The sequence below is a fragment of the Balaenoptera musculus genome, chromosome 18, assembly GCF_009873245.2.
Source record: "Balaenoptera musculus isolate JJ_BM4_2016_0621 chromosome 18, mBalMus1.pri.v3, whole genome shotgun sequence".
NCBI lineage: Eukaryota > Metazoa > Chordata > Mammalia > Artiodactyla > Balaenopteridae > Balaenoptera > Balaenoptera musculus.
The window spans coordinates 69,795,136-69,821,929 of record NC_045802.1 but is presented as its reverse complement, the minus strand read 5'-3'; the positions used below and the strand labels follow the sequence as shown (position 1 = coordinate 69,821,929).

Sequence of the window (26,794 nt, the reverse complement as noted above, 5' to 3'; positions counted from 1 at the left end):
ATGGTTCTAAGAAAAAAACGTGACAATTGGTTTTCAGTTTTCTGCAGTGTCTTGCAGTCATTGAATTGCAAACAGGCTCTTTGGTAGCTGCGTTCAGACATGTTTCAGGAGTGAGGTAGTGAATTTTGTCCTCTGTGTGCCCATACACGGAACATGAGGTGTTGTCATTGCCTTGATTCCTTTGGGACTCAGGTTTCACCCATCTGTTCTTTGTTCTGAGAAGCCCACATACTTGTCTATTCCACCCAAAACGTTTCTGCTATCTGCTTGTTCATTCAATTCCTTCAATCTTTGAGTCTCTACTGTGTGCAAAACACTGGGCCAGGCATTAAGGAGATAAGAATAAACAGTTAAATTTTCTGCTCTCATGGAGCTTAGGGTCTAATGGAGGAGTTGGACATCAATCAAATAATCAGAGCAGTGAACAAATATTTATAATGTGAGGCGAACTTTCTGCAGAAAAGAACGGCATTTGAGTGAGGAGTTAATAGAAGACCTTGACCCAGATGGGGGTCAGGGAAGTGGGGAAGGAGAAAGAGACATTTGGGCTGAGTTATGAAGGAGGAGCAGCCGTGAACTTCATGGGGGTGTTGATAGGGAAAGGGAGGGGAGAGCATTCCAGAGAGAAGGAAACATGTTCAGCATGACCCCAGAAAAAAGTGGTGTAAAGTGAGTACAGAAAAGTAAGTGGGGCATAGACCGTGCAGCCCCTTGAGAAACATGCCAAGAACTTTTCCCTTGGGGACTTCCCTGGCGGTCCAGTAGTTAAGACTCTACACTTCCAATGCAGGGGCGTGGGTTCAATCCCTGGTCAGGGAACTAAGATCCCACATGCCACGTGGCATGGCCAAAAAAAAAAAGAACTTTTCCCTTTGCCCCCAGAACAATAGGAAGCCACTGAAGGCTTTTACAATGGGAGGTAGTGTGAATGGGACAGCTGTTTGGGAAGCAAAATCAGCAGGGACTTGGTGAATGTTTAGATTTAAGGACATAAATGAGAGTCTCAAGGATGACTCCTGGTTTCAGGTTCATCTCCTTGGATGGATGATGATACCATTCGCAGAACCGGGGAACATTAGCACAGAACTTTATTTGTGGGAAAAGACCATCACTCAGGCTTGGATATGTTGAGTTTGTGATGGGTTTGAGACTCAGCAGAGACGCCTGATACTTGGTTGCATGTGTAGGTCTAGAGTTTAGGAGCAAGGGCTGGCTGGCTAGAGATACAAATATGGGCGTTCCATGTCATTCTCAATTGTTTATCCAGTGCCTGCCATGTGCCAGGCACTGTTCTAGGCCTAAGGGGTAAGTCAGCAAAAAAAACCAGACAGAAATGTCTGCCCTCATTGATTCTTCGGTCCTAGTGAAGCTCTCTGTACTAGTGGAAGTTGTAACTCTGGATGAGACTGTGTAGGGTGGGGGGAAAAGAGATACCGCAGCCTTAAGGAAAAATAATGATGCTGGTGCTTTGCCTTAGGGAAACACAAATAATCCATCTTTGTTTTTGTTCCATGTAAATGTTTGTTCTGTTACAAACAATCAACACTTTTTCTGTCTCAAGTTCAACCTCCCAATGGGAGAAGAATCTGATTGGGCCAGCTAGTCAACATCATTCCTTTTAGGCTGGAAGTTTGTATCTCTGCCTCTCATTGCTGGTCAGCCATACAGAAAGCCACCAGCTTTGAACAGGGTAGATCCAGACCGAACCACAAAGTGGGCTCCCCTGAAATGTGGCTGGTTTCCCAAGACAGTCCTTTCTTCTCCTAACTCTCCACCCTGGCCTCTGCTCTGGAGGAGCTAGACCCCAAAGAAGGAGATGAGAAAGAAGAGACCATGTCCCCTTCCCAGTTCTAGACAGGAAGTCATACTTGTGGGGCTGGAGTGGGGCAGGGGAGCAAGGCTTGAATCAGGTATGAGACTGGATTGCCCTGGACTGATTTTTTTATAACCAAAGGTGGCCAGAAAGCTATGGAACTTATCTAAGAAGGGCAACCAGTCTTTTTCTTTATTCATAACTGAAGGTTGATGGTTTCATTGTCGGCCTTTCCTTACGTTCTACCCGCTGCCCTTGCTCAGTAAGAGTCACAGTGGGAGACGGGGCATGGCTGGCATCCTCACTCACAGCCATATGACTACTGAGTATTTTTTACTCTGATATTAAAAGAATGACTTAGATTATTACTAAGAAATGAGAAATGTACATGTATGTTATTTTATTTGATGTTATCCCTATTTCCATGTTGTTTTGCATAAAATATGTTAATGTGAATTTTCATAGTGCATCTAATAAGCCCTTTGCCCTCAAAGTATGCAAAATTGAACAACTGTACAATCTACCACAGGCATAGTCAGGAATGATACTTGGAAAATGCATGATGGTTGCCTGAGAAGGAATTACTTAAGAGGACAGAGCATGGGTGGGAGTTCAAGACCCCAGTGTGGAGACTCCAGTACAAAATATGTGTCTTCCAAACCTCCGATTTAAAGTGTGGGATTTATTTTATAGTAAATACCGTCACTGACACTAGTTATCTGTAAACTAAGGTGGAACAAATAAAGAAATTTATGGAGATAACGAGAGCCAGATTTCACACAGTCAGAGAAAGAAGTTACAGATAAGCAAAGGGAAGATGCCAGAATGAACCCTCTGGCAATTGGAATAGGAGTATCAGTATGAACTCAGTTTATTGTAAGATAGAAGATAGATAGATACATAGATGCATAAATAGATAGATAGATACGTCAGTAGATATAGACATAGATATGTAGATAGATACATGGATAAAAGGGTGGATACTATATACAGCTCTGTGGTTATATAAGAGACAAACATAGTAAGTAGATACTAAATATAGATATGTGTGTATACAAGGGCTCATATACATACATATACTTCCTAGGTCTTTCCTCTGGGCGAGCCTAGAAGCAGTGACATGCCAGTAACATCAAGAAAACCCAGTCCTAAAATTTTCGTTTCTAAAAACCATTCTCAAATAAAACAAATCAATATTCTTTGGGGAAGTGACTGATTCTAGGGTTGAGGCAGGGAAAACACAAGATGAGACTTGAGTATTAAGTATAATATTTTGTGGAGACAGAAAGTAAGGAAGAGCTTAAAACACACACACACACACACACACGCACAAGGGTGTCAAGACGCGACAATGAAATAGAATGTGGAATCCTGGATGGGATTCTGAAACAGAAAAAAAGACATTCCTGCAAAATCCGGGGAGTTCCAAAGCAGTTCTGCATTTTGGTTCAAAGTATTTGACCAAGGTTAATTTTTTGGTTTTGATCAATGTCCTATGGTTATGTAAGATACTAACATAAGAAAAAGCTGGGTCAAGGGTGTACAGGAACTCTCTATACTATCTTTGCAACTATTATGTACGTTCAAAATTATTTCAAAATAAAGAGTTTTTTTTTTTTTAAACAGGCTAAGAATTTTCTATGGTAAACTCTAATAACACTATATATAGACATAAATTGGCTGCTCTGTTGCCCTGTTCAAAGACTCATATGTTTGTGAAGCTTTATACCATAGATATGTTGTATAGAATTTATAGTCAATTACGATTTTTTTTTATATTATAAAGTTGGAAGCATAGACTTCATCAGGAACAAAATGTTTTTTTATGGTTTTGTTTCTGATAGAAAATCTGATGTGGCCTGTCATTTCTCTTCATCTTAGTAATATAATTCATCTGAAATTGGAAGAGTCATTTGTGCTGGTTCATATGGCTGATTCCACGTTGTAAAGAGCCTAAGGAAAGGGTAACCAAGTGATGAGAAATACCACAAATTGGTCACTTCAGCCTGTTTGTGGGACACCCTTGATGCTGCCTTTTTTTGCTCTTCATCTCGTCACCATTGTGTTATCCTTGTCTCTTGTGTATAAACATCCAGTGAGCCATGGGGCCACAGAGAGTCCTGCCCTTAATTAAAAATTGTCAGCTTAGTAGGGGAGAGGTACACAGAATTAAGGAGCTATAGTGCAAAGCCCTGAGCACTAGGGTCGAAGACCCAGGGAGCCTGGGGGAAGACGTGCCTAACTGAGGTTGGAGCCAGGTCGAGAAGATATGTCTAAAAATAATGAATCAAATTTTATTAGGAAAGTGGGAAAATGCATTCCATATAAAAGAAATAGCAGGTGCAAAGCTGCAGAAGTAAAAACACATCTATTGCTTAAAAACGCTGTTTTGGTGGAACAGTATACAGCAGTGTTTAGAAGCTGAAGTTCTGGAATCTGAAAGATGGTGGTCAAATCCCAGTGCTTTACCACTTCTAGCTGCATGACCTCGGGCAGCAGACTTGAGCTCCTTGGACCTCAGTTTCCTCATCTATAACATAATGGAGCTAATTATGGTACCTACATCAGGGGGCTATTTTGAGGATTAAATAGTGTTAGAAAATGAGGCAATGAACAAAGTGTTCAGCAGAGTATCTGCACACGTTTACTACTTCAAGTACCAGTTGTTATTCTGAGAAATCATCCTAGAGGAGATGGTTTTTGAAGGAAGTATTGTAATTAACCAAGTGTGGAAGGAAAGTGTGTTGCAGGCAGGGGGACGGTATGTTCAAAGGCACAAATGGGACTCTGTGGGAGGGACGCACAAACCAATATTGTTAGAGTATAAAGGGCAAGGCATGAGGGGATACTTTAAGCCACGCTGAGATTAGAATTTATTCTACACGTAATTGACCATCCTTGAATTACTTTAAGTCCCAGGAACAAGGTGGTGTTTCTTTCTTAGGTGTTCTTTAAGGTAGATTTAAAGGGACAGGACTAAGATGGAAACCCAGTTGGGAGGGTTTAAGGAGTGATAGTGAGTCCAAGTGCCACTGGACTCAGCAGCCTGGGACCACTGAGGTGGTGGGAGAGACCTGGGGCCCGAGAGGCAGTGGACGAGGGGAGGTTAGTGCCGAGGAGTTGCGTAGATGGTAAGCAAGCTTCAAGAAGCAGGTTTGAAAAGGGAGGGAGAATAGGGAAGGACACAAGGTGAGGAGAAATGTTTGCCCTTCTCTATTTTCATTTTCATTTTTTAGACCAAGAATCTTGAGAAAATAAATCAATCAACGTAGCAAAAGGGAAGAAATTGGAGCGAGTGGGAAAGGGTGAGGTGGTCCCAGGCTAGAGGGAGGAGGGGTCGACAGCCCGCATGCGGCATCCTCTCTATTTAGCCCCCTCACTGAGATGAGACCATTTTCACGTCTAGCCAGCAGTTGCTGTGGCTCAGTGATAACTTTGGTTTTTATAGCACACTTCCCTTGAGTAATTCAAATTACAGACAATACACTATCGCTCTTAAATATCTGGCATTTATATAAAAGAGTGAAGGTCCTCATTTTTCATTTGAGAACATTGAAATCCAAAGCAGTTAAGGGATTATAAAATGGAACAAAAATTTAAATCTACATCTTCTTACTTTTTTACTGATGCACTATGCTATCTCCTGTGTTTTCTAAAGCAAAACAAGGAGGACAATTATGTGAGTGCACAAAAATGTATATTCTGAATTCCCTTTGGTCTGGGCTTTTTTTTTTTCCTATTACTTACTGAATATTCATCTCATAACAAGAACCAAGCATCTAGTTTACATGGAACTCTAATATAATTTCATTTGAAGTGGTGCAAAAAATGCATTTTTTTATCATAATAAAAATGTTTCTATGACTCAGTAAATTCCCTAATGGAAACAACTGTGCCTCGGTTGAATAACGCAAGACAGATATAATGTAAAACAGAGGTGTTTGGGACCTAGAGGAAAAAACATGCAAAAGCAAACTGTATTCGTTACTACTATCTCAAGGAAACCGTTCATTCCATTAGTGGGATTTTAAGGGACAATAATGTAAAGAGAAACAACCGTTCAACATCATTTGGTATTCTAGTTTTTTAATAGTTTTCTTTCTTTTACTGTCTTGTTAACATTTTCTGCTAGCTTAGGTTTGGTGCAAATAGTACCTACATTACTGCACAAAGAACCTTCTGCAGGACATTTAAAGCCTGTAAGATCTTAGGTTCAGTGTTGTAACAAGAGCATGAAAGTGAACATTTCCTGGACAGCTTAGGGCTGTCATAAGATGGTGTAAATGCATCTGTGCTGCTGGCCTCCCAAACCAGGAGGCACAGAACAGCCACTTAATTCCCGGCTCCTCCAAGAACATACCTCCTCTCCCCACTTTCTTTGGGGTCAGGCTGTAAGGGGGAATGAGTAACAGCTCTGAATTTCTTGAGAGATGTGGAAGAGGAAACACCACATGCCACTGATCAGCTGAAGTTATGAAATTACCTTGAACATTTTGGGGTGCCAGCTGTCACAAATAAATGTAGCTTTTATGGCCCAGATGCAAACCAAGAAATGAGCCCTCCCATTTACATCCAGAAAACTCCTATTTGAAGTTGGAAGGTACAGGGTTTATTGAAGATTTTTGTAAAAGAGGGAAAAAGTAGTGACTTAAACACTTTTTTTTCTCCTTTTTGACCCTACTGCCCTGACCCTGACCCTAACTAACAGCCTGACACTGACCCTAACTAATGACCTGAGGACTTCAACACTTTTTAAAGGAAACATTTTTAAAGTACACAGTATTGCTGTCTCACATGCAATTATGTAGCTAAGGGACATTTGCCCAGAGGAAAAAGGAAAGGTTCTCCCTTCCAAGAAACTCTTTATTGGATTCAATAGGCTAGTGAGAAGTATCCCTTATACATATTGTATGTCAAGGTTTTATAGTAACATAGAGATATTAATAAAAACCAGCATGTTTGATCATTACTCCAGATAGGTCATCTGCAGTTCGGGTTGTAGAATCACAGGTGCAAAATAGCAAGAGAAACTTCCTTGAAAAATAGTAATTTATGCTTTAGAAAGAGTCTCCATTCTGAACTACTGAGTCATGTACAGATCTAGAAAAACCAGCAAAAGCCATCATGTAAAGAAGCAAAGATATGGGACTTCCCTGGTGGCACAGTGGTTAAGAATCCGCCTGCCAATGCAGGGGACATGGGTTAGATCCCTGGTCCAGGAAGATCCCACATGCCATGGAGCAACTAAGCCCACGCGCCACAACTACTGAGCCTGCGCTCTAGAGCCCACGAGCCACAACTACTGAGCCTACGTACCACAACTACTGAAGCCTGCACACCTAGAGCCCGTGCTCCGCAACTAGAGAAGCCACTGCAATGAGAAGCCTGCACACGGCAATGAAGAGTAGCCCCCGCTCGCCGCAGCTATAGAAAGCCTGCACGCAGCAACGAAGACCAAACGCAGCCGAGAAAAAAAAAAAAAAAAACCAAAAGAAGCAAAGAGAATTCAGCCTTAATTGACTCATAACACTGAGGAACTCCCTTCTCCGGGTTAAACGGAATGTGGTCCTTTTTCATCTGTGGAGCAGTCAAAAACCACTCTTCAGTTACATTAACCCACAGATCTCTGCACATTTTCCAAGCCAGAATGGACTAGATTTTCAAATGAGAATCTTTCCCAAGTCTGAATGCTTTTTAAATTGTTTTCTTTTAGAAAATTACACAAAAATTACCAAAAAAATTTATTTAAGGTAATCCTTCAATTCAGTTATTTGTAGCAGCATTCAGAAAGGAACTGAAACTGAATAATGCTTGAATATTTTAACAGAAGAAAACCCAGGCTGAAATATGGCAGGTTTCAGCAACGAGGCAGAACGGGGTATGTGTCGTGCAGACCAATTGCTCCCAGCTCTCTTGAGAAGCACAAGTGAAGGAAAAGGCTTGCAGCCACCCAACGTGTAATGATATCTCCGCAAGACAGATGCTGAGCCACGGAATAGCGCTGAGCTGAGATGATTTATATTTTTGAAAGCTCAAGGATTGAAATTTTTCCTTTGATTCTAATTTCCTTTTTGCAAAAAAAATTTTTTTTTTTTTTTAACCATGTGAGTCAGTTGCAAAGCTATCATCTGATCTATCTGCTACAGCCAGACTTCACGCTCAGTTGAAGCCTTTATAACCTCCTTCCTTCGGACTGTTCTTTACATTAGGTTTTTCAATAAAGAGAATAAAATCTTGGGATTCTCTGTGCTACTTTTCTTCCATTCAAGAATCATAACCTTTGAAATAATTTTTAAGCGGACATTTACGATTACAATTACTCTATGTTAGAAGGTCAGCTTTTGTGATATAGTATAATGATCTTAAATTATTATCCAGTATATCCAATATAATCCATGTTATTCCCTCACTTGCATCAAAGTAAATTTAATCTTGGAAAATCTGTGCTTACATGCAGAAGGGGAAAGAATTTGGATAAAAGCTAGAATACCATTTTATCACATATTAAGGACACTTTATAGTGGCTTCAAAATGCCATGAAGTACTTCCGTTTATCCTGGCTTCCGGATCCCCCATCACCGCTCACCCCCTCGACACACACACACTCTCTAATCCCATCTTGCGCTTTCTTCTTTTCTTCTCTTTTTGTAGCTCAGTCATGATCATGGGCTGGGGCAGAAGCAATGGTGAAGGTTATGGAGGTTAATAGCAGTGAAGTAAGAATTAAATGATTGTGCTCAAATGCATCATCTGCCCTTAAAAAAAAAAGAAAACTTTTTACTAAACTATAATATACTTATAGAAAGAGGCATTTTGCTGAATTTTTACAAACTGAACCCCCACCAGTGCCCAGCTCAAGAAATATTGACTGTACCTTAGAAGCCCCTCCCCATACACCTGTCCAGTCATCCTGCTTCCCCCTCACCCCAGGGTAAACGCTTTCCTGGGACCAAGCAGATAGACTGGTGCTACCTGTGTTTTAACTTTATATAAATGGAATCATTCAGTCCGTACTCTTTTGTTTTGTCTGGCTTCCTTTACTCACTATTCTATTGGGAAATTCACCCAAGTTTTGTGCTTGGATGTTGTTCGTTGACTCAGATGTTTCAATGGACCACAGTTTGCTCTTCCATTCAGGGGCTGATGGGCACTTGAAGAGTTTAAGTTTGGGACTCTCACAGGTGGCACTGCTGTGGGCTTGGGAGGGTGTAGTTGTGCTGGGCGTGCACACATGTCCGGGAGGTATACACCCAGGAGAGGGTGTGCCCGGCCAGTGAGTGTGTGTATGTTCACCCCCCGTTGATGCTGCTTATCTGGGAACAACCGAAAGAGCACTGGTGTTCAGAAAGAGGCCCCTTCCCACGGGTAGAAGATGCGCGTCAGTGCCTCGGCAGTGAAAGTGGACGTATCTGCCATTCCAGCAGCCACTCACCTTTCTCTATTTTAATTGCCCCATTTGGTACATCTACGGGGCAGCAATGCCCGATAGTCAAGAGGACGGATTGCAGGATCCTGAAGAACCTTCCGAGCCATCAAAAGAGCTTCTCACCTGCTCTTTGCAGCTTTACAGTGCAGTGATCAACTCATGCTGAGTTCAGATCCATTTAGTCACAAACAGTTATTATATTTCTACTCTCTAAAAGGTGTGATAAAAGTAAATTAAAAGTGGAATCTTGGGGCTTCCCTGATGGCGCAGTGGTTGAGAATCTGCCTGCCAATGCAGGGGACACGGGTTCGAGCCCTGGTCTGGGAAGATCCCACATGCCGTGGAGCAACTAGGCCCGTGAGCCACAATTACTGAGCCTGCGCTCCGCAACAAGAGAGGCCGCGATAGTGAGAGGCCCGCGCACCGCGATGAAGAGTGGCCCCCGCTTGCCGCAACTAGAGAAAGCCCTCGCACAGAAACGAGGACCCAACACAGCCAAAAATAAATAAATAAATAAATAAAATTTTTTTAAAAATGTGGAATCTTGCCCTCAAGGAGCTTACAAGCTTTGGGGAGTATAAATAACTCTAATACAAGTTAGAATGAGATGAGTTCCATTTTAAAAACATATAGGCATGGGGATTATTTTTTAATACTGGTAACCTACATCTGTTAAACATTATATTCTAGGATAGTTGATTAAATGTTACAAGATATTGCGTGTAAACTTATTCTAAACATTCATCTGTTTATCAGTGGCAGACATACGTTCAGGTTAAATGTCACAGAGTATAATTTTATTCTAGTGTGTGAATCTAGGGACACTGATATTTCACACCAACAAATTTATTCAATTGGGAAACAGATATTTTCTGCTTGTCTCTCCATCCTTTAGAAGATACCTAAAATCCTTTCTTTTATTTCCCAGTTATCTGCTGGAGATTTTAGTTCTGCCATCTGATCTGTATAATTACTTATTCCACAAATATTTGTTTAACTTACTTTATGTCAAATATTGTGGCAGACCCCAGATACGGAATAGTGGAAAATTCCCACACGATCCCTGTCCTCCAAGAGTTTACAGTCTCAGGAAGAACAGATATAGAGTTCACGTGGTCATACACTATAAGTTATAGTAATGGTCATACACTATAAGCATTATAAATAATGCTCTATGTAGTGGGTTTCATAGTGTCCCCCCAAAATCGATGTCCACCAGGAACCTCAGAATGGGACCTTATTTGGAAATTAGGTTTTCACAAATGTCATCAGTTAAGATCACATTGCTTTAGGGCAAGCCCTAATTTCAATGATTGGTGTCTTTGTAAGAGAAAAAGAGGGAGATTCAGATAGAGAGACAGAGAAACACACAGGGAAGAGGGCTAAGCAATGACAGAGACCAAGGAACAACAAGGACTGCTGAGAAGCTGAGAAGAGTGAAGGAAGGATTTTTCCTTAGAGCTTTCAGAGAGAACATGGCGTTGCTGGTACCCTGATTTGGCACTTCTGGCCTCCAGAACACTGAGATAATCAAGTTTTGTGTCTTAAGCTACTGATCTTATAATGATTTGTTAACAACAGTCCTAGGAACCTAGTACAGTGAGTGTTAGGTTGAACCATGAGAAATTGCCCATTTTGACTGCTTTGACCTACACAAACATGGCGACTTCATTTGGTTCAACCCAGTATGCTGTGAGCTTGTGAGAGGAAGACCTTGTTGATGAGAGGAAGCTTCTCGGAGGGATTTCTGGTGGAACTGAAATCAGAAAAGCAGGTGGAAGTTCATGAAGAACAAGAGAGAAAGGGGAGGAGAGGAGCTCCCAGCAGAGGGGCCAGGGCGACAAAGGCTCTGGGGCGGAGGCCTGGACACTTGTGAAGAGCTGAAAGAGGCGGGCATGACTGGAACGTGGTGTGGGCACAGGGCCAGGTGAGGCTGGACAGGTGGTAGGAACAGGTAACACAGAACTGGGTGTTAAAACCTAAAGGTTGACGGTTTTGTTCGAGAGCAGTGGACCCCCCACTGAAGGGTTTAAGCCAGAAAGTGAGAAGATTACTGTGACCCAGATGCGGGATAGATTTGAAGGAGCCAAACCAGATGAGGAGACCGTGGGAGGGAGGGCATGAGCCAGGGGATGCCTCTGACCAGGGAAGCACGGTGGGGATCCAGAGAATGGGCCAGCTGAGCAGTTTTTAGGAAGGAGCTCCGTGTTTTTGTTTTGATGGCATGTCCTGATTAATATACCATCTGCCCTTGTGTCTCTTTGAAGACATTTAATTCTCATAAAATATACATACCAGTCCCGGCAGGCCTACAGCCCCAGTGTTGACTCACGTAATCATGTGTAGCAATTCCACTGCCCAAGAAGTCTCTGGAAGGAGAAGCAGCACCTCCTTCTTCTTTTTTTTCTAATTTCTCTCTTTGCTCCTCACCTTGTGTTCACATCACTTTGTTTGTATCTCAGCTAGAATAGCTATTACATTTTATTGTCATTATCTGTTTATATAACTATCTATCCATTATAATGTGGGTTCCATGAGGGCAAATACTGGCCTCAGTTATTTTTATATCCGCAGAACCTAGCACGGAACCTGCTAAGTCCTGGCCTGCGGGATTTGATTTATAAGAAGTGACTGCATCAGTGTATCAATAAATGAGTCAGCAGACGCATGAATTAAATACCTCATTTATGCTCTGTCTTTTCAGCCTGTCTTTGGCCCTTTATAATTGCCTTTCTCTTTGGTCTGACAACATATTAACTGCTTTTTTTCCCCCAACTTTTGGAAAACAAGTCTCTTCCTCATGAATCTCTTTATATGTGGAGCCATTTTTCTAATTGCCTGCGTCTCCTGGAAATGCTCACAGTTTTTGTTCTGTGCCTTTGGGAGCTAATTCTTTATCACTGTTGTCATCATAACCATCAAATTATTGAGAATGCCCTGTGGTCAGTGTTCCTCTCAGGGGGAGAGGGGAGGAAGGTGGTGAACGATGGTGGCCCCTTCCCTAAACGAGATACCACCAAAGACAGAAAGTCAAAGATGACTCACAAAGCTATATAAGATATACAAATGGCTAAGGTAAATGTTCATATTATATAAAACCAAAATGTAAGAACAAAATGTATAAAACCAAAACGTAAGTTTCTATAGCGGAGTAAGAAAAAAAGGCAAGTTTCCTGAACTAGGAATCAGGACGTAGAATCTCACTGTGGGCTCACAACCAGTTGGACAACTGAGCCATATATTGTATTGAAATTGGGATGTTCCCCCAAAATGCTCATGTTCTCTCTGGCCAGTTTGAATATCCCCACATGGTAGGAGGGAAGAGCTGCCACCTCTCTTCTCATTATAAACGCTTCCTTGGCCTCTCATGCTCACCTTTCCACAAATCCAGGACAGACTGTCATTATAAAGTATAAGCATAAGAAATAGAGACACAGATGTAGAGAACAAACGTATGGATACCGGGCGGGAGGGAAGAGGGGGGATGAATTGGGAGACTGGGATTGACATGTATACACTACAATGTATAAAATAGATAACTAAAGAGAACAGACTGTATAGCACAGGGAACTCTACTCAATGCTCTTTGGTGATCTAAAGGGGAAGGAAATCCCAAAAAGAGGAGATATATGTTTACATATAACTGATTCACTTTGCTGTACAGCAGAAACTAACACAGTGTTGTAAAACAGCTATACTCCAATAAAAATTAATTTAAAAAAATAAAGTAAAAGCATATACCCCCTTGTCATGATATTTAGGGGATATTTTGTCATACTGTAATAGAGATGCATTGACCAGTCCCAAGAATAATAAATATTTAAAGTTTTGTATTTAACTAAAATAACATTGGTTATTTTAATATTTTAAAATATTATTTTCATAAAATAAGCTAATGTACTTTATACCTCAAGTAAGTCTTTAAAGATATATATCATTATCTCTATAAATTGCAACTTTCTGATAACTAATGAGGTAATTATGGAACTAATGCTATGGAAATATCTTTAGTATGTTTTCTCATAATTTATGCTAATATATGTTAATTTTAAGTAATTTGGGCAAACCAGAGAAAACTAATTTCATAATTCTGCTTCTTTTCCCCTAGAAATAACCACTATTACCAGTTGGAATATATCCTTCCAGATTTGTTATATATAAATGATGAGGTCTCATAATATGTACTCTTTTATATTATCTATTTTTTAAGGACACATACACACACACAGATTATAAGATTTATAGATTATGTCATGCATTATAAGAGCTTCATAGAGTCTTTTTGCATGAATGTACCATAATTTATTTTGCCAGTCCTTACTGGGGATAAGTGTTTAGTTTATTAGTTTATTTCTAATTTTTTTAATATTACTGACAGAGTAGCATTGAACTGCCATGTACTTTTTTTTTTTTTAAAGATTTTTTTATGTGGGCCATTTTTAAAGTCTTTATTGAATTTGTTACAATATTGCTTTTGTTTTATGTTTTGGTTTTTTGGCCACGAGGCATGTGGGATCTTAGCTCCCTGACCAGGGATCGAACCGCCCGCTTTGGAAGGCAAAGTCTTAACCACTGGACTGCCAGGGAAGTCCCTGCCATGTACTTATGTCTTTGCCCGTTTGTTCAAATATTTCCTTAAGATAAAGTCTCAAAAATGATATTGCTGGATCAAAGTAGACACATCTTTAACATTTTAAAACATATTATCACATTGCCTTCTGAAAAAGTTGTACCATTTTATATTTAACAGAAATTCCCATTTCCTCATAACCTCACATTTCTTAACTTTTGATAATCTGATATGCAAAAGTAATAATTTTATTTGTGTGTTTATAGTACCTATAAGTATTTGTGTTTAAGCATCTTTTCATTAATTTTGAAGCAGTTGTATAATTTTGTGAATTTGTCTTTTCCAAAATTAGTTTGTGAACACTTTTTATAAATCAAGAAATATATATCAAATATTTTTCAAAAAAAAAAAAAAAAAGCATATACCCCATAGGGGGTAAGAAGCTGGTACCTTTTGAAACGTGCCTCCATAACCCCACCAAGAAAGACTGCCTGAATTAAAGTACTCTCTGACCTCTTAGCTCAGCGTTTGTGATGTAAAGCCTCAGCTTCTGTGAAACTTAAACTGTAAAAATATAAAAACAAACTTATAGAAATAAATAAATAAATAAACAAACAAATAAATAATAAAACCATTTGCTTGTCAACTCCCAGATACTTCATGGCATGTAATTGAATAATTCCCAAGAATCTTTACAACTACATAGAGAACTTTTGCTTTATGTACCAAATGTGTTGTTTCTATTTGAGCTATTCTTTCATGAATCTGCTAGACTAAATGATCAATTTCCTTGACATTTTCCCCCTTTCAAATATTACCACTTAGGACTTTCATTTCTTTTTTCATTCTTTTGATCTCTAATTCTAACACACGTATTTATAAAACACTTTGGTGTTTAAATATGTTAGTGATAATAAGTCAGTCAATGATAAAAAATTACGTTTGGTATGAAAAGGGGATTATGTTTGGGAATGAAATAACATACATTTTTCTTCTAATTTTTTTTTTTCTGGTTTAGTTTTTTGTTTAGTTTTCTTTTTGTTTTCCCTGTGCTCAGACTTTGAACACTCAGAGTAAGGCAGGAGACCAAAAGATATACTTGGTAGGGCTTTACTGCCATCTACCGTTTCTTCATGTAATAACTCATTGTTCCTTTGATTCAAAAAGTCTGATAGACTGTGACTTATATTACTACAGATTTCCCCCTTCTTTCTATTTTTTTCTTTAGTTAAAGCAAAGTGAAGCAAACGCAGACACCAAAGAAAAGCTCCCTTTGCGACTTCGAATCTTTGAAAAATTTCCAAACAGACCGCAAATGGTGAAAATCTCAAAGCTTCCTTCAGATTTTACAGTTCCTAAAATCAGGTATTAAAGTATTTCTTTAACTGTATATCTCAAATACACTGTAAAACATTCATCTTAAATCTGATCCAGCTCTTTCAAACTCATGTGGGTGTGGTTTCTTTCTGTTTTTAAGTTATTATCCATCCTGCTACTCTGTCTTCCTCTGTTTTAAAAACCGTTGACCCCTTTAAGCAATACATCCAGAGCAAGGTCAAGTGTGTTAACCTGGGCAAGGAGGCTGCTTCGCCCTGAGATGGCCCCTCGGGGATTTGACTTCACAGGTAACTGGCACAGGTGGTCCAGCTTACAAAGATGCGTGTAGACATTGGCCTCTGACCCTCAACCATGTAAGGATAAAATTGCCTCTGAGGCCCTTTTATTTTCAAGGAAATGGAGAAACCGCCACTGGCCAGGTTTCCGGACTACTGTGACAGCGTTTGTTTAGAATGCCATGTCTGGGTGCAATATAATTTGTCTTCCATATTTTAAAAGAAGAACCATGGCATTTGGCACTCATACTAATATGATTTTCTACCACTTTTGCCCTCAAGTTAAGCAATTGCATTGAAGATGCTTCAAAATGCTTATTTTTAATAATTAAAGGAAATTCTTCCAGTTATAGCTCAAAAATTACAAATAGAACCAGAATAATATCAAATATGGCATTTTTTATGTAACTAGTTTTAAAAACAATTCTATGGGGAGGTTATAAAAGCATGAGACTGGATGTGGTGCCATAATATTTAAAATTCAAATCAAAATATATTTGCAATTCTGATTTTAAAAAAAACAAAATTTAAAACCTGAAAAATATGACATATATAAAAGAGCCGTAAATTAGATTCAAGATTAGTGATTATTTGAAAAGATGTTATTTGAATTCTCCCCATGCTTTGAAGATCAGATGAAGTAAGTTTTTTTTGAGTTATTTTGAGTCTTTAAATGTAAAATTATCTCTCAAGGATTCTTATGATAAATGAAAGTTCAGAGAGATGAACTAATTCCTCCAAATCTTAGAGGGGAAGAAAGGTATCTTATTACCACAATAGGAGTCAAAAGGTACCATTAATTTCTGAATATTGTTGCTTAAAAGTAATTTCAGGGACGTGAGTTTTTTAAAACAGGAATAACTGAAGATTCAGGAATTTTTCTCTGAATTCAACATTTTGCAAATTATATGTGTAATTAAATCTAAACACCTCTTGGTGTGACATGTCTTATTTTCTGTGAACTTTTGTCACTGCTTTATCTTAGCTCAGGCAAATGCATCATTGCAAAATGCCATCCCTTGCTCCATTTCATTAATAATGCTTGACATAATGTGTACTTCTCTTGCAAAGGGAAAGTTTCATGAAGCAGTTTATTGATCGCCAGCAACAGGATACCTGCTGCCTCTTACGAAGCCTTCCATCCGCCTCTTCCTCATCCTGCGATCACTCCAAACGGTCTGCGATTGAGGACAAGTACATTGACCAAAAAGTAAGAATCACTGTCTCAAATAACCAGATTTTTCTTAAGCCTATATGTTAGAGAAAAGAACCACGTAACTGGGTGGGGTCCTGAAATCTAATGTCTCAGAAGAATAATGAAAAAAATAATTTTAGTGGTTGAAGAAATTACTAAACCTAACATTTGTAAATTTGTTAATTTAAAATTTGCATTTCTACAGGTCAGCTTTTGAGCCATGCCATGTGGCAGCCGGGTGACTTCCAATAGATCAAAAGCCTCCCCAAACCTGCATTTTCTCAAGTGCAGAAGGAAGGGCTCTGAGCTCTCAAGTTCAGCCCAGGTTTAATGGTGGCCTGTACATTACTTTCTGCAGGAGACCTTACTTATTCCAGTTATTATGCCAGGGAGACTAACCAGAGCCAAGTTTCTCTAAAATTAGTCCAAATAACTGCCGTTTATTGAGTTTACTAAGGTCTGTGGCAGGAATTATCTCTTGGCACATTATCTTATTCATGTTCTGATTTACCTATGTCTTTATCATTTGAAAAGTAGATAAGGAATTTTTTTCCCCAGATTCTACAGTTAGAAAATGAAAGATCAATAGCAGAGTTTGTGAAAGAGATTACACATTAGAGTTTGTTTGCAAAAGCATCTAATTCACTTGCGAGTATTTCTCTTTGAAAGTCCTAGTTTCTATTTTAATCCTTTCAGTTGTTGCCAACTTTTTTTGTGGCTTATCATCAAATACATATTTCTCTATTATCATGTGAAAATAAAATAGCAGCTCCTTCACGCTCCAGGATTCTCTGTTTCTCCCTATTCTCCAAAGGTTACCCTTGTAAAGGACCTTTACTTATTCCTCTCCTCCTCCTTTTCTCCCATCTCCTCCCCAAATGAAATGAACTTCTGCCCTTTATCACTCCCCCAGTTCCTTGTTTCTCTGCTGTAGTTGAGTGATTTTGTTCTCAATTATGATGATGATGATTTCCTTTGTAGTGTGTCTCTTCTCACTCAAGAATTTTCATTTACTTCTTTTCTTTCAGTTATCTACAGATGTTATTCCTCTGTTTTAGAGATTCCAAGATTGTAGATGACAAGTCTGATGCCAATGTCATTTTTTTTTTCCATGTGAAAGTAATTCGGTTTTTCTTTGGTGGTTGTTTGGTTTTCTGGTTTCTCTTGGGAAGCTTGTAAGACTTTCTACATCTCCTTGGAGTGCAAAAACTTTACCAGGGTTTACTTTGTATGTCTTTTATCATCAGAACTGCCCAAACTGGGGAGCCTTTTCAGTTTGCCAACTAAGAATATAAGAAATTTTCATTTATTATTTGTTCAATTATTACTTTTCCATCTGCTCCTTTTTTCCCCCTACTTTTCTCTTAGGATTGTTATCTCTCTCTTTTTCTTCTGTGTTTTGAAATATTTGTTCTGCTTAATCTTTCAGGCCACTAATTTGATTTCAACTGAGACCATCCTTTGCTTTTAAAGTTTGAGTGAAAAAATCATGAAATGTGTGTGGAGGGGGGCACACACACGCAATACTGTTACCTCTCCTTAAAGACTTTCAGAAGACTGTACTCTTCTAAAAGAATTGTCACTAAGCTTGTCATGTCCCTTCCCCGTAGTTATGTTCACGCAATACTGTGCACAAGGCATAGAAGCAAAAAGTTTCTATGTTAGTGGATAAGCAAGTGGGAAGATAATGGCCTGGTTTCAGACAATCATTCTGAAATTGCATTTTACACATGAGAACACAGGTCGCTTATTTTCTAAATTTATTTCAAAAGCAGAACTTTAAGCCAGAGGGCGTGCAGTGAAGCCCCAGTCTGGGCTCGGGTTGCACCCAGCCCTCTCCAGGAAGAGTGCCGAGAGTCGATACCATGGATGCCCAACCCGGCAAATCCACAACTTGCTTTTTTAAATCCCGAGTAACGATATCCCACTGGAAATACAAAATTAAAATCTTAGTCTGTGAAATTTTATTTTCTCTCTAAAAGGGGAGATGACGTCTCTCACATTTCCTGAACAGAATATTTTGAAATTAGTGAGAAAAAATAAATAAAAAGGTTCTTGGCAGGTGAGTGGGATGGGGGGTGTGTCTAAGGGGACTTTTCATCGTTCTATGTTCGTGGCTTCTTTTTATATTCTCATTTAACAGTTATTTTTAACTAACTGAAAGTAAGATAACAATTATTGCTTTATTCTGTAATCTTACACTTGAGTCTCTCTCATAATCCCCTAAAATATAATGAACTAGCAAAGACATTGATCCTGGGGGCGGGATCCAAGTCCCTCAGCTCTAAAGAGACTAGAACTTCTTGGAGACTGCGGGCTGTCCCCCGTCTATAAAGTCAGTTGATTCAAACACACAATACATGGTCTTATACAAGGGCAGTGATCAGCCATGGTTAAGCTGCCCTTCATCCCCCGTCAGGCTCATTGGCCATATGTAGGTAAACTACAGTTAGAACAATATTGTTTATCTTTCTACAGCCTTCAGCATCTGGAAAGGGGCACATAGGGAGCACAGTTTCTCTTCATCTCAGCAGTAGCTACCCTGTTGGGGCAGCAGCAAAAAAGACTTACCATGCTGCCACCCATTCTTAAACCTCTGACTTTCCTCAGGCTGCTAGGAAAGTAGACTTAACAATTCCTTTCACCATCCAGTTTCCAGCTTGAGCTCCTGGCGTTCTTCATAAATACTTAGGATCTGTCATCCTTGAGGGCTTTGGGCCAGGGAAACCCAAAACAGAGAATTCCACTCAGTGAATTTCAGTGGTAAGGATTTAAGGGAAGTAGGAATCAAGGAGAAAGCAGTCTGGTATCTGTATTTTTAAATATGGCAAGCCTTTTTCATTTTTCTTAAGAAACCCCAAAGCCACGTAAAAACAAAAATACACAAACACACGAGAAAAATCCTGAACAGAGACCACACCACTGTTAGCTCCCCTGATACAGTATTTTTCGGGAAGCGCTTGCAAATTTCTATTACATCCCAGTTGCCTTTGGAAATGCGAGTCATTGTCAAGTGGGCAGCAAGGTCCTTCACTCTGCGTGAAGAAACTCTCCCGGCGCCCTGCAAACAGAGGCTGTTTTCCCCAGAGAGTAGTAAGAAATCAAAAGAAAAAGAGAGGCTGGCTTTTGGTGCTTCTCATAATGTGAACAAAGGAGCAATAAAATAAAAGTTTTCTCTTAACGACCACCTGTCAGGAAGAAACTTCTGACACCCTCTATACTAGAGGGACTCACTTTTCTCTTGCCAAGGAAAACACTGAGTCCCCAGGAACCTGGACATCACAAGTTAAGGGGAAAACCTGACAACAAAAGCCAGGAGGGGTGGACGTGGAGTTGTTTGATTAAGCAAGTGGAAACACAAAAGCACATGTTAGGCAAGATTTTCTCAAGTAATTACCCTGGCTTTGAACAACTGTAAGGAATTCCCATGGCAACCTCACTTTGCAGAGACCATGTTTTTAAAAATAGCCCTGTCTGATTACCTTTATCACATAGTTTAAAATACCTGTCCTTCTCTGTAAGCAATGAGCAAACAAAAATGTAACATCTTTAAAGCCATTGTGTGGTTTGCTCAGATCCTAAAGGAAAAAGACAGCAAACAGTGTGGTCCCTCTTCTCCCTTGGGGTGTCCTTCCAAACCCCACAGAAAAGGCGTTCCCAAGTGCCAATTCCCACATCTCTTTCCCTTTCCACTCCCCTACACCCCCGTGGGCATCTTCAAGGGGTCCCCTTTCCTCCTGATTAAAGGATAAACCTGCAGATCTTGAGAGGAGTCTTACTAGTTTCCAAGCAGAAGGGAATCGGGCAGTGGTTTTCTACTCATTTTTTCCCTCTGTATTATTGGAATTAAACCCTCAATTCCTTAAGTAGAGTGCTTACATAAACTGAGATGTGAACTTGGCTTTCCAGTAACCCTGTTAATAAAAGCAGCTCACTCTGTCCTCCAGTGAATCATCTCATCAACGTCAAGGTTTCCACTGTGGTTGGCTCTAAGGACTCTCTCTGTCTCTGACGGACCTCCCTGGTCTTTCTGCCCTGCTGTCTTGGCTGGGGAGCCACTTCTGGGGTCAGAATCTGCCGTGTCTGGGGAACATGAGGGCCCATCACAGAGTCACATCAGCATGAGACAGATGGAGAGATGAGGGCTGTCCCAGTCACCCCCTTGTATCCCTGTACTTCTCAGAACAGTAATCAGAACCCATATGATAAAGAACAGTGAGGATTTATTTCTCCAACAATAGAGCGATGTCTGCTCTCTCTCTTATCTCTCTCTTTTCCGCTAAACACATAGAAAGTTCCAGAGTAAGCCTTCATAATTAATAGCTAACACATGTACAAAATGAGGAGGAAAACAAAAAAAGTAATTACTGTGTTTTGTTTACCCTTTACATTTCCATAAGTCTTCAACAGTCACTCAGTCATTCAACAAACATTTATGGAACACCTGTTATTCGTCTGGCACTCTTCTGGGCTATGGGAATTCAACAGTGAGTGAGGTGTAAACTATGCCCTTGAGAATCTTTTACTCTAATGGGGAGAAACACGTGTGAATGGATGAAAGTAAAAACTATTACAGGAGCATGAGACAGAACCCCCTAAGTCCTTCCTGCAGGAGAAGGAAGACTGAGCCATAGAGGACAAATTGCTCCAGGCAGGGAGGGAAGCATGTGGAAAACATGGACCGCATGATCTCCTTAATGTAACTGATGGTGAGAAGCAGAATAGAACAGTCATTAAGACCAGTAATACTGATTACATGATGTAGGTTCCAATCCTCATTTATAAACAGAGATCATTCTTATTTTTAAGGTTTGTTGTGAGAATTAAATAATATATGTTAAATGCTTAGCATCGCACCTGGCACAGCATATGATATGTGCCTATCAAACCAGATAAGAAAAGTTACTTTAGGGACTTACCTGACTGTCCAGTGGTTACGACTCGGTGCTTTCACTGCCTGGGCCCGGGGTCAATCCCTGGTTGAGAAACTAAGATCCTGCAAGCTACACGGCACAGCCAAAGAAAAAAGAAAAAAAAAAAAAGTTACTTTAATTAAACCATGCCATGAAGTCAGATTCAGCAAATAGACATATTCATCAACCAAGAAGAATTACTTTTACTTAAATTAACCTTCAGATGTAACAGTCTAGTTGAGCACAATATATTAGTTACTGATTTATTTTCCTTATTGTCCATGAGCCTGATTTTTTTTAGTCTGATTTTTGATGATATTTCAGTTGCAACCCCCGTGCCTACCTAGTGTCTCAGCCTCTCAAGAAGTAAATTAAATTGTTCTGGAAAGGTTTACTGTTCACAAAGCCTTGTTGATTGCCATACAGCATTTTATAATTTTCTACGTAATCATAGAGTATTTGATGCTTTGTTCCAGTAACTCCACATGTAGCAAGTTACTCAGCCTGATCTATAATTTCCAGGATGAACGTTAACTCACTTTAAAAAAAAGAGAATAGCCTGTTTTCATCTTTTGGGCTTTTACTCTTCTGAAAGAATTTTCTAAAATAATAGCTTAGCATCTCTGCAGTGCCATTCAAGACACATCTCTAGGAGAAGAGTGGCAGATTACATGTTACTACCGCTAACCGGAAGCTGTATCGCAAAGATACAAAGTAGTGTGGTCCCAGGGAGGGAAGAAGTATGTCCATCAAGCCCAGTATGAAAACCCTACCACTTCTCTCTTTAGCATACGAATGCTTTAGTAGATAATTGACTGCCCACTTATTCACAGTAATAATGGAGATGCATCATTTAAATGACAACTTTTTTTCCATTTTTATTGATCTTTGCAGTACGTTTGTGAGCTCAAATTAAAATATGGCTGCATTTATGTGCACATTTGACAATCATTTCTAGAGGACTTTTATATGCAGTGTGCTGGGTTATGGGTTAAAAACACATTTTGCTGCTTTCAACTAACACAAGAGTAGGAATTCCCTATCAATGATTTTTTTTTCAGAATACTTAATTGTGTGATCATTTTTAGTTTGGAATTATATGTCATTTGTCTGCATTCCTTAGGTGCACGTTTATTGGGGGTCAAAAGTAAATCAGTCTAGGATTAAGCATCTTTAATATAGAAGGCTTTTGATCAAGTGTTTTCGGTACAGTCTCCAAAACAGGTCTGGGAGAGCTGAGGTTGCAGCTGAACCTGTCTTTGAAATTTACACTTTGCTCTACTTTTTAAACATGCTTCCCCTTTGAGTATAGTCATACTTATAAATTGTATTTTCCATTAAGTCTCAATGTGTTATGGTTGGTGCTTCTGCTGACATTCTTGTTCTTTGGATCTGAAGTTCAAATACAATTGAATTGTAATTGGAGACCAATAGCTGCTCCTTGCACTATCAGAGTACCATGGATTTTAAATTCACAAATAGCTGCTTGGTTAAAAGCATCTGGCATTTTCTCCCAGAATCATAAATCCACTCATCTTTTTTAAATCTCTGCAGATTTTCAGTCTTTGTCTTTCTGTTTATAACCACGAAGTCATTTTGGTTTTTACTTATATAATCTAAATCTCCCTAGCATGTATTGTATTTTATTACCAGTTAGCACTATATATAAACATATCTAATTTTTTTCTGTAATTGAAGATAATGTTTTCCCCTCATGCTTTGCCTCATCAGTTATTATACTAGTTTAGCTGAGATATAAGTTGTTGGAGATTTGACCAACTCTGCAATGACAAGCATTAGTGACTAAAGCACAGTCATAAAATTCAAGTGCCAAAAAGCCAAGCCAATGAAGTTTCCAATCATTTAGTTTCTAGTTTTACAAGACTGTCCTATATCTCAAGTGAATAGAGGCATTTCAAAATAAGCAGTCCTCCTTTGTAATTTTTACCTGCTTCACATCTGTTATTTTAAGGATTCACTTCATGAGAAAAAAAAAAAGGTAGAACACAGAGAGAGCTATCTTTTAATATTAAGAAATTTATTCATTCTTTCAATATATTTCAGCAATGAACTCTACACAGTGCTTGACTGGAGGAAAATGTAGTGGACAAGGAATACACCATCCTATTCCTAGATCATGTGGAGCTTATGATCTAGTGGAATTCACAGAAAGACAAAAAAATGTTTCACACACAGAGCAGGAACTGACATGTATGGGGTGCCCTGGACCCCAAAGGAAGAGTAAAGATTTGGGAGGTGTGTGTGTGTGTGTGCACATGTCTGCACATGTGCTTGTACACGTACATCCTTATATATTTTTTTAACTTTCCTGCCTGGTATTTTCTCAGGATTCAGAATTTATGATGTTGAAATAACTTAAGATCAGAAATCTTGACCCATCATCTAAAACTCCCTCTTTACAAAAGTCACATTCTAAGACATATTTCAAACCTTCCTAACACACTAATACAATGGTATTCACCTTTATATACATTGTAATAGGACTATTTTAATCTTGCTGCCACCGACACTAATCACGTTTTTAAAATTCTTTCTTTCTAAGCATAGTGTCAATTTTGCAAAAAGTTTATTTTATGGAAACATCTTGCCATGCACAGGATCTGTCGTATGCACTTTGGGATTAATTTTCAGTTCACAGGTGCATGAAAAATTCAAATACAGATAAGTGAGGTACCACCTTCAACCTGTGTAATTTTAAGTAATTGCTCAGTTCCAATTACTGTGTTTTATGTGGGAGACTTATTCAATAAAGTAGCTCATTATAATAATTACACTATACCTTTCCAGCAGAAATGACATTCATCAAGCCTTGTTCACTGGACCATGATTTGGGGCTTAATGGTCATATGTTTTTATAAATTCTCTCCCACTTAATATCAATCTGTTAATATTTTCAAAGTGAGAAAAGAAAAATAAGGCCTCTCAAACTTTTTCCCACTTAGCAACAAAAATGTATTGTTAACAACTCCAAATCAGAAAAGTTAGTTGAATATTTATAATGTTTATGGCTTTCTTCCTCAAATAAATATTAATGGCTTCATTTTGAAGGTCACTAGAGTGAAAGATGGTTCTTTAGACCTAAGCATGGAGCATCCCAAAGGAATCTGATATTCCCTGATAGGTTTGTGGTTACTCCCAGGTGATGGAGTAAATTGAATTAATGTTCTGGTTAACTAAAAGTTGTGATGGATCCCCGATTTTAAGGATTCAATAAATGTAAAATATAAATCCTATAAACCATCCTGGCTCTAATGGGTTAGAAAGGTCATTGATCTCTTTTCATGCCTCAGCGTTGTTATTCTGAAAATCAGTTATGGATATATAGAACGAAGAAAAAAAATTGGCTAGTTTAGATTTTGTATTAGGCGTTGGGAGAAGCAAGAGCATGTTATATGTTCAAACCAAATCTTCCAAGTCAAGCAGACAATGTTTTATTACAGTATAGCTTGGAAAATTCCTTTTTTATACTTCTTTTTTTTAATACTGCTTTTTAAAATACTTTTAAAGTACTATGACATTTTACACAGACATCATGATGTAGTGAAAAGCTGTACAATCCAGAACTCTAATCATAATTCTGCAATTTATTATCTGGGTAAACTTAGACAACCTAATTTCTATGAACCTCAGATTTCCCATCTGTAAAAAAGAGATAATAATACTACCTATGAAGATTAATTTGAAGATTAAGTTTAAAATGTGTAATATAGTACCTCAACACATGATCAAACAGCCGAGGAAATGAATAAGGATTCAGAGGATTTGAAATATACAGTTTACCAGTTTCATGTTATGGCCATTTATACAATTCTTCATTCAATGACTAAAGAATATACATTCTGATTCAAGAACGCATGAATGATTTATAGAACATGACCACTTACTACACCACAAAGGAATTCTGAATATAAACCAAATCAGTATCTTAGAGAAGGAATTATTTGACCAACATAAAATTAGAAACCAAATAACAACCACAAAAATCACCTACACATTAAAGAATTTTAAAACCAGGGCTTCCCTGGTGGTGCAGTGGTTGAGAATCTGCCTGCCAATGCAGGGGACACGGGTTCGAGCCCTGGTCTGGGAAGATCCCACATGCCGTGGAGCAACTGGGCCCGTGAGCCACAATTACTGAGCCTGCGTGTCTGGAGCCTGTGCTCCGCAACAAGAGAGGCCGTGATAGTGAGAGGCCCGCGCACCGCGATGAAGAGTGGCCCCCGCCTGCCACAACTAGAGAAAGCCCTCGCAGAGAAACGAAGACCCAACACAGCCATAAATAAAATAAATAAATTAATTAAAAAAAAAAATTTTAAAACCACTTCCAAATAACTGAGGGAGTATAGAAGACACCACAATGGAAATAAAAAGTATCTAGAACTGAAAAATAATGAACATAATATATATCAAACTTATGAGAAGTAGCTAAAGGCATTTTTAGAGGGAAAATCATAGCCTTGAATGCATATTTAATAAAGGAATAAATGTTGACATAAATCTTCCAAGTATTCAACTCAGGTAATTAGAAAAATATCAACCAACAAAACACTAAAACAGCAGGAAGAAAGAGATAAAAAAGATAAAAGCAGATTTTTTCTCTGAATTAAACATTTTGCAAATTATGTTTGTAATTAAATCTAAATGCCTTTTGGTGTGACATGTCTTATTTTCTGTGAACTTTTGTCACTGCTTTATCTTAGCTTGGGCAAATGCATCACTGCAAAATGCCATCGCTTGCTCCATTTCATTAATAATGCTTAACATATGTGTACTTCTTTTGCAAAGGGAAAGTTTTATGAAGCAGTTTATTGATCGCCAGCAACAGGACAATTGCTGCCTCTTAGGGGCTCTATCCTCATGACCTCATCTGAACCTAATTGCCTTCCAAAGGCTCCTCTCCTAATATCATCACACTGGGGTTAGGGCTTCAACATATGAATTTTTGGGGGACACAAACATTCAGTCAATAACACATGGTGCTGTAGGAAAGAAGCCAAGGTTAGTTGCAGGGCATCAAATGTTTCTGGGAACAGGCAAACACCCTCTTCCCTCTACACTAAAGAAAAACATCCAGGGGACTTCCCTGGCAGTCCAGTGGTTAAGGCTCCATGCTCCCAATGCAGGGGGCCCAGGTTCGATCCCTGGTCAGGGAACTAAGATCCCACATACAGCAACTAAGCCCGTGTGCCACAACTAGAGAAGCCCGTAGCCAAAAATAAATAAATTAATTAAAGAGACAGAAA

General features: G+C 39.0%; 1 protein-coding gene across 7 annotated transcripts in view; it reads left to right on the top strand.

Moving 5' to 3' along the window:
- The window catches only part of NALCN (sodium leak channel, non-selective), a 280,557-nt gene that overhangs the window by 184,511 nt on the left and 69,252 nt on the right, over window positions 1-26,794 (top strand). For all 7 annotated transcript variants that reach the window (XR_005017238.1, XM_036831753.1, XM_036831755.1 and 4 more), the window contains 2 exons: window positions 15,038-15,174; window positions 16,494-16,632. Coding sequence is in view for 6 of the 7 variants with exons in the window: in XM_036831753.1 (XP_036687648.1) it covers window positions 15,038-15,174; window positions 16,494-16,632 (276 nt within the window). In the remaining variant the exon portion in view is untranslated. The remainder of the gene's footprint in view (window positions 1-15,037; window positions 15,175-16,493; window positions 16,633-26,794) is intronic.